A 19,183-nucleotide genomic window follows, 5' to 3' on the forward strand; every position below is an offset into this window, starting at 1 on the left:
TTTATCATAGGGAGGCACGAGTAAAAAGTGTGGGAACAGACAAAATCCAGAGACCTAGTCCGATGGGCATTTGTTGTTATATTTATTCTTCTAGCCAGTAATTTACCTTTCTGTGGTATCATTCTGTAGGAAAAACTACTTGAGGATCAATCACAAGAGTTACATCAGGAGCAGGAGCAGGTATGCAGGTTTTATACTGTTCACTGGTGACTCTTTTATTATAGGGACTTGGCAGAAGCATATAACAAAGAATTTTTGCTTCCAGTTCATGCTGTGCAGTTGTTGTTTCGTGCAATGGAAATTGCTCACTGTCTCCAAATCACGTCATTACAGGGGAACACATATTTCTGATGGTTTATCAGCCTACAAACATTGCTTATTTCCTGTAGTCCTCACTCGTCTCTTGTTTTTGTTTTCTCGTTTGCAATTTTAACAAACAATGCCACTTGTTTGTGTGAATAAAAGCAAGACTTTAATATTGTGAATTAAACGTTTGGATCAAAAACTAAATGTGGAACAATGTCAGTGACATGCTATCCAGTCTGTATGCTACCAAAGTACAGCTGATTTAAATAGGTTTGTCATTCATTCACAGTATAGGACAGTTTTGTTTATTTTATAAAATTAATTGTAAAAATTGTTTTGTTTCTTTCTCTTTTACTTTTGTTGCTGTTTATTTTTATTCCTGTTAAATTTTTTGTTTTACATTATGGTGAAAGGTTTTGTTTCAAGAGAGCGATGGTTTGAATGAGAAGCTGATAAAGAAAATAACTGACTTTATTGCTAAAGGTGAAATATTGAAAACGTAAATAAACTTAAAATAAACGTTTTGAACGAAAATAATAAATTAAAGAAACATTTTGTTTATCATAGTAATAGAAGAAAATCATTAAAATAAATCATAACAAAGGAATATTTGTTGCGTTTATTATACCATTGTTATGTTTACTTATTAACTGAATAATAAATAACTGAGCCATGAAATAATGTAGACTTGAAAGATTACTGAAACTCTGATATAAGATATAATGCTTAACATAAAGCGTGTAAATTTTCTTCGGAAAGCTGAAGATAAACTTATCTTTAAAATGAAAAAAAGAACGTTAAAAGGTCTTCTGATTAACAGCTTGAACTGATGGAACTAATTTCTAATGTAAAGCAGATACTTGTTTACCATTAAGAAAACTCTGTCCTTAAACCGCAAATATTATTATGATCATAAAAAATAATGATTATTTGTTTTTCTAAATGAAGCATTCAGTCCCCCTATAATGCTTCAGTTTTAAGGCTTTATTGGCCTCTATTGACCCTAATTTAATTTGTTTTGTTGTTGTTTTTGTGTTTGTTTACAAGTTTGTTTGTTTGTACTGACTATTAATCAGTCGATTTAACTGATCGTTGTGGAGTAAAGGCTTGTCTGTGTCCATTGCATTGTGTCGACACAAACTGGTGTCTCAGTCGCCTAAGACTTAATGTCGGACATTAAACACAGTCAAATCACTTTTAACATTTGACGGACCGTAGCAGTTACACGAGACATTGAGTTTTATAGAACTGGCCACAGAGCTGCAATATCTGAGTTGCAGTAATGTAATGTTTATCAACTACAGATTACCTAACCCAATTTTACACCCGCGTGGAGCGGGAGAGAAGTTAGTCTTACTGGCATAATGACATCCCAGTCAGTGGTTAGTAAGAGGGAAGGGAAAATTAATTTTGTACAGGAAGAGGCACACCAGTACTTGGGTCAGAGATATTGCATCTTTTTTTTTTTTTTTGTATTCTCTATTTTAATCTTTTTTATCAAAATACTATCGTATCGCAATAAAACAAATTTTTGGGATCCCCTCTGGCTGAATGACTTCTCTGGTCGAAATATTCCTTCTCTACGTGACATGATCCGTTTTGCACTCCTATTTTAGTCACAGAAATTGGCTGACGATTTAATACGGTTAAGAAAAGACTTTGCTGAGCTTACTACAAAGACCGCAAGCAGGTAAGAATTCATTGACGGTTATTTAAATCATATTAAGGCTGTTTGTTTGTCAGTTGTTTTTATTTTAATTTTTTTATTTTCTTAAGTTGCTTAATAATAGTTTGGAATAATAAGGCGCAGAAATTTGACACGATGGTGTCTTAAGTAATACGCTATGCTCAGGTTTTACTTTTCTTTGTTCTGTGATTGGTTATAAACGTTGGCGCCACTTGTAATACTTCCTTCGAACTCTGATTGGTCCATTGTGCTGTTCTGTGATGCTTTTGAATGCTTGATGCGATTGGTTGGTTACTTTGGTTTTAGTTTTACGTCACTTAAAAAAAACCTCTAACACAGTCATACTCTCTTACTTTGTTAGTAATAATTGTTTTTGACATTAGGGCAAAATCTGTTTTAGAGTAGCCTGCTAAATAGTCGAGCAGGTGAGCTAATCATACGAGCGAGCAAAGGAGTAAAACAACGAGTGAACTTGATCTTCACTTGCTCGCATTGCTTGTCTACCCCAACCCTTCCTTCCCATCCTGGTAACCTTGATCACTGGAAGATGACTATGGTGACATTAGGAGATGTCATTTTTGTAGCATAAAGCTCAACATAATGTGTACTATGTAGGAACCAGATGATCTGCACTCTTAGAGACGAGTTAATGCTGAGATGTCAGGAGATCACTGAACTTGAAGCTACACTCTCCTCAATAAAACAGCAGGTACCTTCAGTTGTAACCAAACCTACGGTCATTGTCTTTTTGCAAATGTGAGACCAATTACATCAGTGTACATTGTGTTTTCTCTCATGCAGAATTCTACCTAGAAAGTCAGAAAGCATACAAAACAGGAACTTCACAAGGCTAATACTCTTTTAATAACACACAAACGCTTAGTTTAGAACTAAAACAACCATTAATTTCAACACTGCCGTCACTTGTAATTAAGGCAACTACAAACGGACCCGAAATGCAAAACTGGTGAAAGTGTATCAAACTCCAATGTAATATCACAGCCAAAGAGTTTATTGACACGTCTGCTACGATGATTGACGATATTGTAAGACTCAGCTGTTTGACGAGTTTTGTAATTGCTTCATTGGATAAGAATGGAATTCGTATAAAATTGTTCTAATCTTCTTCAAAAGCAAATTAAAGAAACCTTGTCACTATCAATTTATTTATTTCAATTTAATAGCACAATATATAAGAATAAAAAGAAAGCATGACCAAATAACTGATTTAACCAAAGCGATGGTCTGTCAAAGAGCAAAAGGGAAGGATTTTCGCACAGCCCTATATATTAATTGTACATGCACCACTTTCACACTAACCCTCTTCCAAAAATGACGAGCGTGAATAGAGTTTGAGTCGCAAATTGTATACACAATTATAGGATGGGGCTTGCCGAAATCATGAAAGGGCCATAAGGATGATCTGTAGAGGAACAAAAACCCCATACCAAGACAGATCGCCTACTAATACACTATACACTATACGTACAAGAAAAAATGACAGGATGTAAGTCGTAGTAGTTCAAGTAGTTCAAACCCGCCGTCTATCCCAAAGACTAAAATGGCTTCTTACGGCGACAGGTCTTTCTCAGTCAGCGCACCAAGGCTTCGGAATAATTTACCAAGTATCAATAAACAATATTTCACTGTGGACTGTTTTAATTCAAGATCAAGATCTTTTCTTTTTAAGAGAGCGTTTTCAGATTTGCGCTCTTATATAAAGGGACTGTATAAGCATTGAGACTTCGTTACGCGTTCGTAAAATGCGTTTTTTGAGAACCTATTTATGATTATGATTATTATTATTATTATTATTATTATTATTATTATTATTATTATTATTATTATTATTATTAAAGATATACTAGCGATGCAACTTAAGTATAGCTTTAAGCAGACTACCTTGAGGAAACGAGAAAGAAAGTGCTGGTAATTGCTAAGGCTAAGTTTGTTTATACATTTTATTACAGAAATGCGAAACACTAGAGAAACCACCACAAAAGAGGAAGATCCCTGAGATAACAAGAAGAAGATCTGACAGCGATATTAGCAAGTAAAAAGCCTTCACTTAATGCTGACTGTATGATGAAGTACAGGAACTTATTGAATCCCTCTTCTCTTCTTTGAACACGATTGCATTTTTCGAGAAGCAACAGCGAAGCCAATCTCCTATGTGGCTTTTAGTTTCACTAGCTACAGTAGTTAAAGGGGAAGTATCACATCAATTTGCTGTCATTCCCTTCTCTTGTGTCATTTCAAAACCCAAAAATGTTTGTCTGCCAGCAGAAACAAAGAAATAATTCTCAAGTTTGTTAAAAAAAAATTATAACTCCAGTGCAATAAAACTGTCGATTAGTGCCTCTGGCCAGAGACAGAGTAGGTCGGTATGGACTGAAACTTGTAAATTGTTAGGCTAATGTTTTTCAAGTTCTCGCATTTTTGTTTCCAGAATGCGCTAGAACAGATCACGAGTTGTTCCTTTCAAGAATTGAGTTGATTTCTTTCTTTTAGGAGGCGGCGTGGCCCAGTGGTAAGGGCGCCGGACTTGAATTCCGGAGGTCCCGGGTTCAAGCCCCGTCCTTGGCCACGCTTGTAAATAGCCAGCTGGTTTGCCTCCTGCCAGTTGGGATTTTTAACATGTTATGTTCGATTTGATTATTATTTGTTTCCCGTTATTTCTGAGTGGAATGCCTGTAAACTAGCTTTGGGTAGCTAAGTGCATTTCCACTATAAACAAAGCATTTGTTATTTTTTATTTTTATTTATTTTTCTCTCGTCATTCAAGAATTATTTGGCAGCTGATTGAAGGTCTTATTTCATCATTTTTAACTAGAGATACCAAAAACCCCATGATACTTCCCCTTTAATATTAACCTCTTCCTTTTTGTCCAGTAGTGAAGTGATAACACAGCAGACCCGTGTTATGCTTTAAATCAATGTGTAAGGAGGGCATGCCAGTTTCCTTAGGCAAGCATTAGGTGTTCCCAACTCTCAATCGCGTCTTAACACTGTTTCGAATGGGAAATAACTTAATTGCAAACTGAGCTTGTAAGCAACCGATGTATAGGTTTTGTTTAATTGCCTCGAGGTCTTGAAGTTAGCCAATTCAAGAATTTTTGATTGATGCTAATCATGCTTGGGTAGGCAAAGTTTTTCTTTGAGTTAACTTGGCGCACTGCGGGGAGTGTGACAGTGCTGATCTCTGGTGTGAAGCCAAAGTGTGATGTATTTTTGCCTGCAGGAGTTTCAGTCAGTCTTCTGTAAATTCAAACAAGGAGTGCAATGAAATGAAAAAGATGACGGCTCTTAACACGCATCTGAACAAGAGAGCGGAGGAACTGATGGCCGAAAGAGACTCGGCCCTACAGGATTCTCAGGACCTTCTGAACGGAATGCAGGTAACGTGCCTTTCAGTGCTGCGGGGTAGGATTAAAACAAAAGTGTATACACTATTTGAGCGGAAAGAAACCTAAATAACTTTTAACTTAATTGCAAAGCAAATAGGTGAAACGATAAAAGAAACATTCCATAATATTTAGGGAAGAACATTAAATGAAATGCACATCATTTCGTAAAAGGATATCGAAACCAACCGCGCAGTTTAAGGCTTTCTTTAATACAAAAGAAACTTTTTTGTAACGATGCCATCAAGCCGGCACCTTTCGTCGAATAAGCCCTCCACTCAGTTCCCGTCCTTTTTGAAATGAGTCTCTGTTCTTCATCACTTAAGCCGACCATATACCTATTACCCGCCCTTTCTCCAATACACTTCCGCCCCTTCCCCGCTTCAGTCCGCAATACTACACAGGCGCCCCAGGCATACAATAAATCGTGTTATTTTATTGTATATCGTAATTATACTTTTAGTTAGGCGCTCTCACGTCCGTGAGTAAGGCTTAAAAAATGGTTTGTTTCAGCAACTGAGGGAGGCGTTTGAAGAAGAGATGGAGAGAGAGCTGGAGCGAGAGAGGACCAACTTTCAAAGGGAAAAACACTTATTGCAGGTTTGATTCTGGGATGTGCATTTTGTTTCATTAGTTATGGCTCTTGTTTCTCTTTCTTGCTTTAGTCAAGTACGATAATCGCACTATGAATGAGAACAGTGAAGAATTAAATTGAAATGTTTTATCCTCGTCTCTTCCCATCACAGCGTGTAACCTAGCATTTGTAATGTCCGGTCTCTTCTTGGTCAAAAATAGCAGAAAATAGAGAAAGTCTAGAAACATGTTATGCACAATGCAGATGCTGAGCAATAAAACAAGAAATGAACATTTCCAAGGCTACCACAACAATTTATATTTTTTATCAAAAGGATTGTGATATTTACATTTCTCAAAACATGTTTGCTCATTTAGTATTATTCCCATTACCAATCCTGGTATCCATTAATTTCAGAATACAAAGAGAAAAGAAGATAGTGAACAGTCTTTTGGTGAGTCTACTATAGTGAGGCGTGTAACGTTTTGGTGGTTATTCATTTTTCGTGGAGTGACTCTTCCAAGATTTGCAGCTGTAAAAGACCAGTTTGCTTATTAGCAGCGACGGTTATTCACCGTGCGCAAAAAAGGCGGTTATACATTTTACCGCAATACCTTGCGAACCTAAAACAGCCAATAGGCACAGAGAAAGCTATTTTTTGTGAAATTCGTCTTTGTACTAACAACATTGTGTACGTTAGGTTTGAAGTTTTTCAGAGAACGTTTCTGTACGTTGGGGGTTTTATGTACACTAAGAATTATGGGTAAATGTTCCAGTCGCCATTTTTTCCCCCGGTACGGTGAACTGCAACGTTTTTATGATGGTTTTTGCTTTGTTTGGTTTTAGATGCCAAGTCAAAGCTTGAAACAAAAGTCACACTGTTAACAGAAGAGAAAATTGCTCTTGAAGTTAAAAGGTGATCTTTTATCTGCATAAGGGTGTAGGGGGTGACTTTTTTGTCAAAAAAAATCATGGATGCCAAGATCATCAATGTCTTGTTAAGCATGTGTAGTGTTTGTGCAGTTAAAAACTGAGCTTTTGTTTTGTTTGTAGTAAAAACCTGGAATGTGAACGTGACGAACTTCGTAACCAGGTGGAGGAGCTGTGTAGAATGAGGACAGCAGCTGAAGAGTACGTGTCATAGCCGTAACCTCACAAGATGAGGTTTTATGCTTTTTTGAGTGATCCGGGGAATTCACTTTGTATTAGTGATGGTATAGTGGTATAGAGTCTTCTCATAAGCAATGAACTGCCATATTTTGGCGTGAAATGTGAGATGGCTTTTGTGTGTGTTTCGTGAAGCATCATTTGTCAGTAAGTGGCCCTGAGCCTTGATTATCCCTGAATAATTATTATGAAAGCATACATGGAGTTTTCTTTATTTCTGGTGAAATGTGATTTCGTAACCAAAAAGCATAGTTTCATGAAGCAGGTTACACGGCCCTTCCAATATGAAATAACCATTTGTGATTATAGATGTCATGTATGTGAACAGTCATATGCCTCACTGTTTGATGGCATGGCTTTTCGTATTATTTTCTCGTAGAAAAGGCGTGCAGGTTGATCCAGCTCTGAGTCCAAGAAAAAGAGAAAGCAGAACAACTGTACGCAAAAGGTAACCGTGAATAGAGGATATTAACCCAGTGATTTAGCAACCAGAACGTCAACCGAAGTCGATTTTCCTCCACATAAATCCATAAAACTTTCCCTTGCACTTCTCTTTGGCTTGAGAACACTACTTATTCTTGGCATTTGAAAAGTTAACCAATACGTTTCGCAGATTCGCGACAGGCCACGGTACATTTCTGCTAATCCCGTAACAAATGCAACGTGTAGTGTAATTCAGTTTCCAATCATGTCTTATTAATAACCCGGGTGCCCTTTGGTTTCATTTGTGACATAATGCAAACATTGCACCTCACGCCAGTTACTTCATGTCAAATCCTTGAATGCGACGTTGACCGACACAAACAACACATCTCTTGAGCTCTAGTTTTTCAGTTACATCATGTGATGTCAGGCTAAACAACCTTTAAGATTACGCTGCTAGCGTGTTTATGCAATAAGGTAATGTGTTCTAATTTTATTTTGTTTATTTTGTATCTATTTTGTGTGCTCCAGAAGCAAGAGTGTCGGTGTGCTCACGCCTGCTAATGATTATCCAGGAAATACCCTGCAGGTATACGTGTGAAATTACCTGTAGTTTGATGCTGGTTGTTTGTTTGTTTGTTTGTTTGTTTGTCGTGTAGGGTGTTACCTGTTAATTCAGTGCAATTATTAGTAGTTTAGAGGATATAGAAGGCTAAGAACTTAATAACAGGTAGGAAATTAAAAGAGTTTAAACTGTTGAAAAACCAGCAAATTCTTTATGCATCGAAGATGGTACGGGAGTGTATTCTCTTGTGTTAACAAAATGGAAGCGTAAAGGGCCATGGCAATTTTGGACGCAACTTAAGAAGAAAGCCTGAAAAATTCAGGCTTGAACGGTTTATTTTCAAAGCAGACGAGCATAAAACCACCAGAAGTAGCTGGGCTTCTCATCATGCCTTTTTATATTTCAGCTTCCTCACCAATAAAGACGCGTTAACTTGGGTGGAAAGAATGATTGTAATGTAAAAATTTTAGTTTTCATGAACTTTTTATAAGGTGAATCGACTGTACGTATAAAATGAATGGAATTGTGAGCGAGTTTTCAAGTTTGCAGGATTAGAATTAAAATCAAGTTGGAAAACTAGCGACATCCAACTTGCTAAAAGTGTAAATAGTTAGGTTAAGTTATTTAATAGAGAGATCAAACATAATTTATTTATGTACTAATATATATTTATTTTCACTCCATACAAGAATGTAAATATACTGCTTGTAAATATCTTTGAAGAAAGGAAAGTTATTAAAATACATCTGAATTTTTTTTGAGATATTTATTACTGTATAGTACTCTTATGGCGCTGTTTTGTAATGTAGTAAAGGACCAAGCACAAACGCCTACTGAAGCACAAGCATAAGAGTCCTTTTAAACTCTGTGAAGCGCTTGCGCAAAGACAAGGATCAAAGCAGTTTTGCTTCTCAGTGCTTCTGCAGTCTCTTGTGCTTGCAATTGTGTCGCTAGCGAGATCCACGTATAAACCCCAGCAACACGAGAACCAGAAGCCAACACGGTACTCAGGCTCGGTACCCTATTGTGTATCCAAATGGAAATATTTCTGCAAGATTGATTCCAAAGAACCCAGCTCGGGATAAAAACAATGAACGGCGCAAAAGGGCATTGCCGGCAAGGAGGGATCATGGATTCTTTCAGCGGCTTATTCCAGAGCGTGTGTCATGGCTATCTCTCTTCTGGTGTGCTTTTTTCTCATGGCCTCTTCCCAATGCTCTCTGCCAGTCCCTTCAGATTCAGGCCCAATTGTCAATTGACCTATGACCTCGTCACTTGTTAGGAGATCATAGTTTATAATCTTGATTGTGATAGAGTAATCCTCAATGCTGTCATTTTCCACATCAAACAAGAAACCTTGGTTCCAGACCGGATTTATTCCCTTAGCTTTCTTTGTTTGTCTGCTCTCCAGTACTGCTCCATTTGCATTTAGGGTTACAGACACGTACGGTGCTGTCAAAAAAAAGGTTGAAATTAAAGCGGTTTCAATTGAGTGTCAAAAGTAATTTTGCGTTTCTTTTAGTTTTGCTTTATTACGCGGGATGCCCTGAGGGGGCATACCGTGTCTAAAAACGGGTCGATTTCTTTTTTTTACGCGGGATGCCCTGAAGGGGCATACCGTGTCTAAAAACGGGTCGTTTTCTTTTTCCTCGTAGCCACAAATCTGTACATTAATTTATTCATTAAACCCTTTCCTCTCCTACTCGGGATGTATTGACCAGCAGGCCAATCAAAATCCATTCTTGTCGCTTATATCGCGAGGGAGGGGACCCACTCACCCCTACCCGTGTGACGTCAATGCATCATTTGATATATTTATTAAAGACGGATTAAATTGTCGCGCCATATTGTTTTAACATGTTCTGGACTCAAGTGTGCCGTTTTCAAACGGAAATTTCACCATTTTGAAGCGGTAAATCGAAAGAATAACTTCTAAGAAGCAATCGACACGTAAAACGGTGGAAATTGGTGAGTTCCTGGCGAAGGAATCGTGCTTTGTTTGACAGTCTTAGACCACGACGCGAGACTGAAAAGAGGTCATTGAGAAGCTTACGTTATCGTAATGGAATTTCACAAATTTCCGCTGATAGTCTGAGTCGCGTAACACAAGGGAAACAACGTAACGCGATCGTCGTGACTCAAACTATTCCATTAGCAAGGATAGTTTTATCAATCGGCGAAGCATACAGTTGGACTAAATGAATAAGCCCCAGCATCACGCGTAATGCCAGTATAGCAGGCATCTTGTTTTTTTTTTCTTCCTCGTAGTCACAAATCGGTACATTAATTTATTCATTAAACTCTCCCCTCTCCTACTCGGGATGTAATGTTCTGATTGTCTTCAACAACAGCAGGCCAATCAACATCCATTCTGGTCGCTTTAATCGCGAGGGAGGGGACCCACTCGACCCTACCGGTGTGACGTCAACGCATCATTTGATATATTTATTAAAGACGGATTAAATTGTCACGCCATATTGTTAACATGTTGTGGACTCAAGTGTGCCGTTTTCAAACGGAAATTTCACCATTTTGAAGCGGTAATTTGAAAGAATAACTTCTAAGAAGCACCCGGCATTTAAAACGGTGGAAATTGGTGAGTTCCTGGCGAAGGAATCGTGCTTTGTTTGACAGTCTTAGACCAAGACGCGAGACTAAAAAGAGGTCATTAAAAAGCTTACATTATCGTAATGGAATTTCACAGATTTCCGGTAATAGTCTGAGTCGCGTAACACAAGGTAAACAACGTAACGCGATCGTCGTGACTCAAACTATTCCATTAGCAAGGATAGTTTTATCAATCGGCGAAGCATACAGTTGGAATAAATGAATCAGCCCCAGCATCACGCGTAATGCCAGTGTAGCAGGCATCTTGTTTTACGCCACGAGCAACTTTGTCAGCCAATCAGAAGTTAAACCAATCACGGGTGACTTCCTCGCGGTTGTCGCCATTTAAATATACTTGCTTCCACCTGTGGCCTGCGAATATCTTTTTTCAGGGAATGAGTCGCAATCCAACAAATGAAATGAGTAAGATGGAATCCGGTGAGGCGCGACTATTTGTAATTGAACACCACTTTAAGACTGGCTGCACACGAGCAAGTTTTCCTTGACAAGTCGTGTGACAGTTTGACTTGTTCATGCATGGAGGATGAACAAGAAACAAGTTTTCCATGACATTGTTGTTAATACCAGAACTTGACAAATTTCGTCGTACACACGAAAATACAAAACCTTGTCAAGGAAGCCTTGCCCGTGCACATCCAGTGTGAGAAGAGATGTGAATCTCTCCCAGAACTGCTCTCTTACCGGTATTCAGAAATTTGCTGGTCTTCAGCAGATTAGAAGCTTTTAAAACAAGCACATTCAATCTTGCACGGCTTACTTCATAGCGAAGAGAGATGTGAATTTCACCTCTTGTGAGACTTAAAGAACGGCCTCGGGTCTGCAGTGAAATGACGGAATAAGATTAAAATGTCTATAGAATGTGATGGTGGTGGTGGTGGTGGTGATCGTAATGGTGATGGAGGCGGTGGTGGTGATGATGATGATGATGATGATGATGATAATGATGATGATGGAGATGTTGGTAATGATGATAATGACAATAAATTATATTTACTAAACTGGGTAAACCTGTTCAGCGTAAAAGTGAGGGCCCTGTCAGTGCAAATTTGTGATTACTTACAAACTAAAGTACATATTACGAATGCAAGGACAGTAAACGATAAACATGCAAACATTGCAGTAACTATAAAATGACATCTTTTGCAGCGGCTATAAAGTTTCCTTTCCCTTTAAGGACGGTGCCTACTATTGTTACTGCGCATACGTTCTGCGCATCTCGAGATACTCGGGTCTCCTATGGATGGTGCCCACTAATACAGGGATAATTTTGCGCAGTTTAAAACTATACGGAGAAAGCAGAACTTAGCAAGTGCCTTTGGTATCTCAAAAGAAAATTGGGGGTAGCCATGCATTTTTCAGAGATAATTAAGCTTCAATTTAGGAAAAAAATCCCATACATTGCTTTATATTTTGGCGCTTTTTAGAGATATTATTGCTTAATTATCTCTGAAAAATGCGTGGTTACCCCCAATTTTCTTTTTCGATTCCAAGAGGCCTTGCTAAGATCTGCTTTTCCCGCACAGTCATAAGCCGCACAAAAATACTTTGGTATTAGTAGGAAACCGTCCTTAATGAAGCCAGGCAGTTCATTGTAGGCTGTAGCACCAGAAAAATAAGCACTTCTAACTCATTTATAGAAATCCTCGGGTCCTAACTTCACCTTTCGTAAGCAAGTCATGACAAGTAGAAAAGCAAAATTCGCAATTACGTGTGACATTTCTAAATATTAGTTTACAGTGAGTTGAAAAGAAAGTGGAGAAATAAATTATCCATGTTGAATTTAGCCGAAATGTGAAGTTTTGTGAAGATCCCCTGTAAACTGGAGGAAATATTTAAGATCAAATATTTACGGAGATTGTATAGCGTGAACACAGTCAGGAGCCGCGTTCCACGCTGTAAGATGCTGTATGTATTTTCGTAATTTTTTCCCTTGAGTTTGAAAACTGTTGAAAAATGTTTAAAAATGTTACGCTGACCGCGAATTCGACAATTGGTCGAGTTGGATTTTGTGAATAAAACTTGAAGACAGCAAAAGCGTGTACACCGTAACCTTGGTGAGGATGGGTAATTGTCGTGATGACGTCATCGTTTAGCCTTGTAGCGGTCTCATATTGTTCAGTTATAAGTTCATTGTAACCGCAGTCAAGCTAATTGTTGTCACCCTAATTCCCTCCCACCCTAATGGTGTTGGAGTGTTATTGTCAATCCAATTTTGCATCTAGCATTTTTACCCAGTGAAGAATTTCGCAATCTACAGTTGTGACAGAAAATGACGCATATGAACAGGATAAAAAGTGGAAGATAAACATTGAAAAAGGAAAAATAAATAAATTTCTTCACGTTTGTAAAAGCCGTGAGTATAAGGATCTATCGGTAGTCCAAATCTTCGTGACCTTTATTAGACATAACGCATCCAACAAAACAAACACAACCACTTGGCTATTTCCAGCCGAAACAGCGTTGTTTGATCAGCTCTGTAGTAGTCTTTGGACTTCTTCCTCACTTCCCGCGTACCTTGACGCGTACGCGCACGTGACTGCGAAATTTCGGTTGCGCCCTATTGTTTACGCCCTAATAATGAGGGACCGTTTGAACAAGTCTGGCATTACAAAGAGCCAACTTCCTACTGGGACAATTTGGCAGAGTCTGATTCTACGAATTTACTGAAACATACATCATAACAGGAAGAAAAAACGGAACTGCAACAATCCGGATTCTCGGTTCCACAGAAAAAAGTACTATTTCAGTTCTCCTGGATGGGTTAAAACGTGTATTTTATCCTACCCCGCTGAAAGAAATTTCCTTGTAAGATAATAAACGAATCAGTCTAGCTCAGCTGGGGTGGAGCCGGTTCAAGTGTTGCATTTGCGCCAGTCAGGGGCCAGTTTACGCCTTACGGTTTTAAGGACTGTACCAGTGATGGCGGGTAAACTCAATTCTTCTCAACCAACCCTCTCCCCTGCCTCACCTCATCCCATCCCCATATGCCATGAACCAGCGGGTTATAGTGAGGTGTAACTTTTTTTTGAATCCATGGAATATCTTGAAATTAATCAAATTGAATCTATAACATTCAGGGTTTTCAAAAGCACCCGACGCCCGACGCAAGTCACCGGCTACTTTTAGCGTTTGCGCCGGGTACTTTTTGTCTCTAAAGTATGAATTTATGTCAATAACGTAGCTGATTACGGACATGGATATTTTTGCCCAGATTTTAACTCCAATTGTTATAGTTAATAGTTATATACATGTTCTTCATGTTCATTAACTACTATCCAGCGTTGTCTTTGGGTTTTTTCATCGACATTTAACATGAACCGGAAACTATCGTTGCTGCAGTTATCTCGGTGATATTTTGAAGAAAACTCTTGTTAATAATTCAGTTTACAATGACCTCCAAACAAACACTTTTTTGCCCTGAAATGCACCAGAATGCATTTCTGGGTAAAAATTTGCCGTAACCCCCCAGCAGGAGGGGGTATCCCCCTCCCGCACCCTCCCCCCATGGGGCTCTCGCCGCACGGCACCGCTAACGCGGTGCAATTGTCCTCCGGCTTCTTTCACATTTCCTCCTGGTACTTTCTTTCATTTTGAAAACCCTGAACATTACTGATAGTTATTTTCCTCTGAAAATAAGCCGTATGATTTTGTTTGTTTTGCTCTCCTGACAGAAGTACTTGAGATAATTTGGACCAAGTACATGCATGTACTTTATTTCAGTAAGTGTTGTTGTGATAATTGAAAGCTAGCGCTAACCAATTCAAAAAACTGAAGAAAGATGTCGATATGAGCGGCTAATCCTGTCTGATTTTGTTATAAACCAAATAAAAAAACCTGTAACTTACTAAACTGAAGATTTTGAGACAAGTCATAGTGTGCACAGGCTTAGGGGTCAGACCTTGTATTTAGGATATTGGACTTAATGCTAATACCTTAATTTGTGAATTGATGGGTTTATTTTTTCAGGTACATGAATTATTTTAGTCTTCCAAGGTCTAAACTGTGGAGCCCGCTCCACGACCCGTGGTTGAAGTCCTAAAAATTGAACAATTTTCATGGAAAAGAGACAATGAAAACTGTAAACTATCAGTTGTGATATTATTCAGTACTGCATGCAACAATAACAGACGACTTTACGTTCCACGTATTGTGTGTTGCGGTTTGTTTCCAAGGCACAAAAATAACTTGTTTTGCCTTGCATGATATTTCGTTTCGCTTTCCTTCACAAATACCATGTATATTTGCTATTCTCACCACCGGTGGCAATAAACAAAATAAATCAGCTGTCAGCTCTGATGGACTCGTGACCTGAACGTGCCATATATATTTATTGTTATTATTATTTTTAATATTAGCCGTTTTATGCAATGTGGGCATGGAGCACTCAAACGAAGACGTTTTGCAAAGAATTCTTCAATATCGTATTTTAAGAGGATCGGGTATTTGAATTAATATCCATAAAACCGACCAAACAAAGAAACGTTTAATGATGCCTGGCTTTAGTCTTTACTTTACTCAGTGAATGCCGCGGTGTGCGTGTTTTCTTAACCAAAATGAATTTGTTATTTTCCTTAAAATTCTGTCAACTTTTTTCGCCAGTCTTGTGATTTAAAACGGCAGAAAATATATATGATATAATTATTTTGCTCCTTGGATATCGTACCACCTTAATGCAACTAAACTAAACAAGAAAAAGTGATACCAGAAGGAACTATAACTACTAAAGCCTTTGTCACATAGTTCATTAAAGTGTAGGCAAGGTATAACTAGTTTTATTTGTGTTTACAGAAGCAATGTTCTAAATGGCTGTGAAACGTTACCCATTGTTATTATAGCTTGTTGTTTGCAAGTATCATAGAAATCTCTAGATCTTTTTTTAGCTTGCAAAATACTTTTATTCGACCACTTTTAAGAAAACTGCAAAAATCTGCGGGTAATTTAAGCGTGCAGACAAGAAATAGAAAAATTTCATACCACAGTATCCCTGAGGCTTGTACTCGATTTATAAGTCTTCCCATTGCACTATAACACATAAAACATAGCAAAATTAGTTTTCCAAATATGTTTTTCGGCCGATACATTCCAGGAATATTGTAACGGAGTTGAGTGCTTGTTTTTGGCGCCAATCTTTGTCAGAAATATGAGCCCAGGTTGGTAATGAGCTCGTTGTTTGCCGGGTTTGAAAATATTTTTGGCCTTTCGACTACCGAGCCATCCATGCATACCAGTCAAGAGGATTAAACTTAAAATATCAACTCTCCTCAGCTAATGTCATTCATTTGTTAAGTGTTAGTTTTTGAGAATAAAGCGGTACATCAAGACAGATCAAAGGCATGTGGGCCTGTGGGGTTTTGTAACATTGTGTTCAATGCGTAATTTAGATCGTCTCAGAGTTTCCTTGTTTATTGTCACAATCTTCTCATCCGGCGTTGCTGAAGGAAATCTCAGAGCTCTCAATTTAGCTTTCGTGATATAGACACGCAAACTCGTCAAAGCTGACCTCTGTGTTAAGTTTTAAATTGTTTAAGGCCGGGATAGTAATTAAATACGTCTTCCTTGTCGATTCTCAACCAATGCGCTTTTGGTCGTTGAAATTTCAGTTACGAGGAAGTTGAACCAATCAACACAAACCAAGGTGCTACTTATACTGTCACGCAATCAGTCGACACCATCGCCTGATGAAGACTAGCAGTATAGCGGTCGAAACGTCGCGATCCACATCTTTGTGACTCAATCGTGAGACAAACGATTAACTCATCTATCATTTTAAACCACGCTGACAAACACCTTTCATAATATTAACACTTTAATTGTTGCACTATCTGATAACAATTAAAGTTCCTCATTTAAAGTGCCGATCTTTAGTAGACTGTCAAACTGGAACACGCTCTGTTGATTACCAGTGAAAGCCGGGTCATAACCTAGTTTAATCCTTCCTTCTTACCTGCTACCGCAGAAATCCAAACTATATGTTTCATATATTTACATTCTATGTGTTTCATATAATTGCATTCATTTAAATCCAAACTGTTAAAAATGAATAGGAAATAATATTATACCTGAGATTTCGGAAACAGGTCTCTCCATAGTATCGTTGGCTCACTTGGTTGAAACTTCTCCACATTGAAATAAACATCCGTGTAACCAATCATTTTTCCTCTGCTGAACTTGTCAAATGCGTACAAGCCAAGACGAAGTACTAATTCTCTGAGTTCGTTTTCCGAATAACCAATAAACTCAAATGTCTCGTTAAAAATGGGCTCCCCAGTGTTGCTTTTGATCTCAGTGCGGTAAATGTTTGAATCGTCTGGAAGGAGTTGAAATCGCACTTGTGTCGGGGGGTATTTTCCGTACCAGCGTCTCGGGACATTCAACGCGCACATGATATTAATGAACAAATGAGAATTGTGGAAATTATAAAAGAGCGAAAACTGCACCTGGCACGGCCTCCTGTCAAAGTTTGGCGACGAAACCGGGTCACATTCACAAGGGTCGAAAAGCGATGTCGAAGATTTTCTGCAAGATGGGCAAGGAGAGACATCACCTTTATTGGTCGGCTCAGGGAAGACAGGGTCTAAGCTAGTTCCATCTGGAGTGGGGTTCGATTTATTGGTGTTAGCGCCTTTGCGAGTGGACCTGTAACGGCAGGCAAAAGTGCACATAGAAATTACAATACTCGCGGATATTATTCCTCCAGCTATAGCCAGTACCACAATTATAAAATCTGAAAGGGAAGACAAATTTCATTAGCGTATAAACACATGAGTGACTTCCAGTGTCTTAGCCAGTTTCTCTACCCACCTTCCATTGCATGCAATCAGGCTTTTTTGGACAAGACTTGTCAATCTTATTCTGTAGATGAACGCTTCATCGCCCTACACAGTATCACGTCTAAATATTGTAAAATATTACGAGTGATTGTAATGTTTGGATGAATGGAGTGTTATATCAGCGTGTAAATTCATGTTCCCTCTCCTTCTCTATTGGTCGCTTCATTCAGCGGAAGTAAGTGATTTCCTTCATGGGTCATGGATTTGACCCAGTTGTAGTTCATTAGCATTCATATACATACACGGAGAGAGTAATGCAACTTCTTTTCACGTCACGTTTATTTGGAATTATATTTCATTTCCGCGTGCGTCGGCACTCCAACGCGTCGAATTCCTTAGTCAACTTTCGTCAGCTCCAGCTAGCTTTCGCTAAAATGGACACACACCAGCAAACCCGAACTTCCGTCCGTTAGTGGCGAGTACGAAACAGCGAGACAAAGCCGGGATGTACCGTCACTAATGCAGTTACATTAGCATGTTACTATGTTGACTATAGAACAGAACTTCAAGCTGAGAGGCTAATCATGATAGGACAGGCAAACGTTTTCTTTGAGTAACCTTGGCACACTGCGGGGAGTGTAACAGTATTGATCTCTGATGTGAAGCCAAAGTGTGATGTGTTTTTGCCCGCAGGAGTTTCAGTCAGTCTTCTGTAAATTCACACAAGGAGTGCGATGAAATGAAAAAGATGACGGCTATTAACACGTATCTGAACCAGAGAGCGGAAGAGCTGATGGCCGAAAGAGACTCGGCCCTACAGGATTCTCAGGACCTTCTGAACTGAATGCAGGTAACGTGCCATTCTGTGCTGCGGGGAGGATTAAAACATAAGTGTACACACTATTTAAGCGGAAAAAACTTAAATAACTTCTAACTTAATTGTCAAGCAAATAGGTGATAAGATAAAAGAAACTTATACCACAATATTTGGGAAGAACATTAAAAGAAATTCACATAATTTCGTAAAAGGATATCGAAAGCAACGGCGCAGTTAAAGGCTTTCTTTAATACAAAGGAAACTTTGTTGTAACGATGCCATCAAGCCGGCACCTTTCGTCAAATAAGCCCTCCACTCACTTTCTGTTCTTTTTTAAATGAGTCCCCGTTCTTCATCACGTAAACTGTCCATATACCTATTACCCGCCCTTTCTCCAATACACTCTCCCCCCCCCTCCCCCTCCCCCCCTTTTCAGTCCACAAAACTGCACAGGCGCTCCAGGCATACAATGAATCGTGTCATATATTGTACATCGCAATGTACACTTTTAGTTTGGCGCTATCACGTCAGTGAGTAAGGCTTAAAAAATGATTTCTTTTAGCAACTGAGGGAGGCGTTTGAAGAGGAGATGGAGAGAGAACTGGAGCGAAAGAGAACCAACTTTGAAAGGGAAAAACACCTATTGCAGGTTTGATTCTGGGATGTGCATTTTGTTTCATTAGTTGTGGCTCTTGTTTGTCTTTCTTGCTTTAGTAAGGTACTATAATTACACTGTGAATGAGAACAGTGAAATATAAGATTGAAATGTTTTATCCTCGTCTCTTCCCATCACAACGTGTAACCTAGCATTTGTAATGTCCAGTCTCTTCTTCAAATTAACG

General features: G+C 38.7%; 2 protein-coding genes and 1 non-coding gene across 4 annotated transcripts in view; 2 read left to right on the forward strand and 1 right to left on the reverse strand.

Annotated features, from left to right (window-relative positions):
• The window catches only part of LOC146476940 (uncharacterized), a 41,135-nt gene that overhangs the window by 16,948 nt on the left and 5,004 nt on the right, over positions 1-19,183 (forward strand). The window contains exons 19-30 of the mRNA XM_085113900.1: positions 130-180; positions 1,923-1,996; positions 2,609-2,702; positions 3,964-4,046; positions 5,235-5,391; positions 5,911-5,997; positions 6,389-6,425; positions 6,818-6,887; positions 7,025-7,102; positions 7,518-7,586; positions 8,093-8,150; positions 9,081-9,285. Coding sequence (XP_084970026.1) covers positions 130-180; positions 1,923-1,996; positions 2,609-2,702; positions 3,964-4,046; positions 5,235-5,391; positions 5,911-5,997; positions 6,389-6,425; positions 6,818-6,887; positions 7,025-7,102; positions 7,518-7,586; positions 8,093-8,150; positions 9,081-9,285 — 1,063 coding nt within the window. The remainder of the gene's footprint in view (positions 1-129; positions 181-1,922; positions 1,997-2,608; positions 2,703-3,963; positions 4,047-5,234; positions 5,392-5,910; positions 5,998-6,388; positions 6,426-6,817; positions 6,888-7,024; positions 7,103-7,517; positions 7,587-8,092; positions 8,151-9,080; positions 9,286-19,183) is intronic.
• Positions 4,507-4,580, forward strand: Trnas-uga (transfer RNA serine (anticodon UGA)). Its single transcript has one exon. It is a non-coding gene; the product is annotated as a tRNA-Ser (tRNA).
• On the reverse strand, positions 8,773-18,360 carry LOC146476942 (synaptotagmin-C-like). 2 transcript variants are annotated; one of them, XM_085114047.1, is made up of 5 exons: positions 17,556-18,360; positions 16,814-17,478; positions 15,729-15,776; positions 11,436-11,571; positions 8,773-9,578 (listed from the first exon to the last, which is right to left on the reverse strand). In XM_085114047.1, the coding sequence occupies exons 1-5, from the start codon at positions 17,560-17,562 to the stop codon at positions 9,274-9,276; spliced, it is 1,161 nt and encodes a 386-aa protein (XP_084970173.1). In that variant the 5' UTR covers positions 17,563-18,360; the 3' UTR covers positions 8,773-9,273. The 2 variants fall into 2 exon arrangements, with proteins under 2 accessions (XP_084970173.1, XP_084970172.1); XM_085114046.1 differs by having other exon boundaries at positions 17,552-18,360.

Source organism: Pavona decussata, unplaced genomic scaffold, assembly GCF_977016875.1.
Source record: "Pavona decussata unplaced genomic scaffold, jaPavDecu1.1 SCAFFOLD_72, whole genome shotgun sequence".
In the NCBI taxonomy this organism is placed as follows: domain Eukaryota; kingdom Metazoa; phylum Cnidaria; class Anthozoa; order Scleractinia; family Agariciidae; genus Pavona; species Pavona decussata.

What these genes read in the sequence shown, in the direction of transcription:
- LOC146476942 (XM_085114046.1), bottom strand. An exon ending in ACCTGTTTCCGAAATCTCAG is followed by an intron (nt 15,777 to 16,813) that starts GTATAATATTAT and finishes TATGTGTTATAG; the next exon opens with TGCAATGGGAAGACTTATAA. An exon ending in CAGCAAATTTCTGAATACCG is followed by an intron (nt 9,579 to 11,435) that starts GTAAGAGAGCAG and finishes TTTTTTTGACAG; the next exon opens with CACCGTACGTGTCTGTAACC.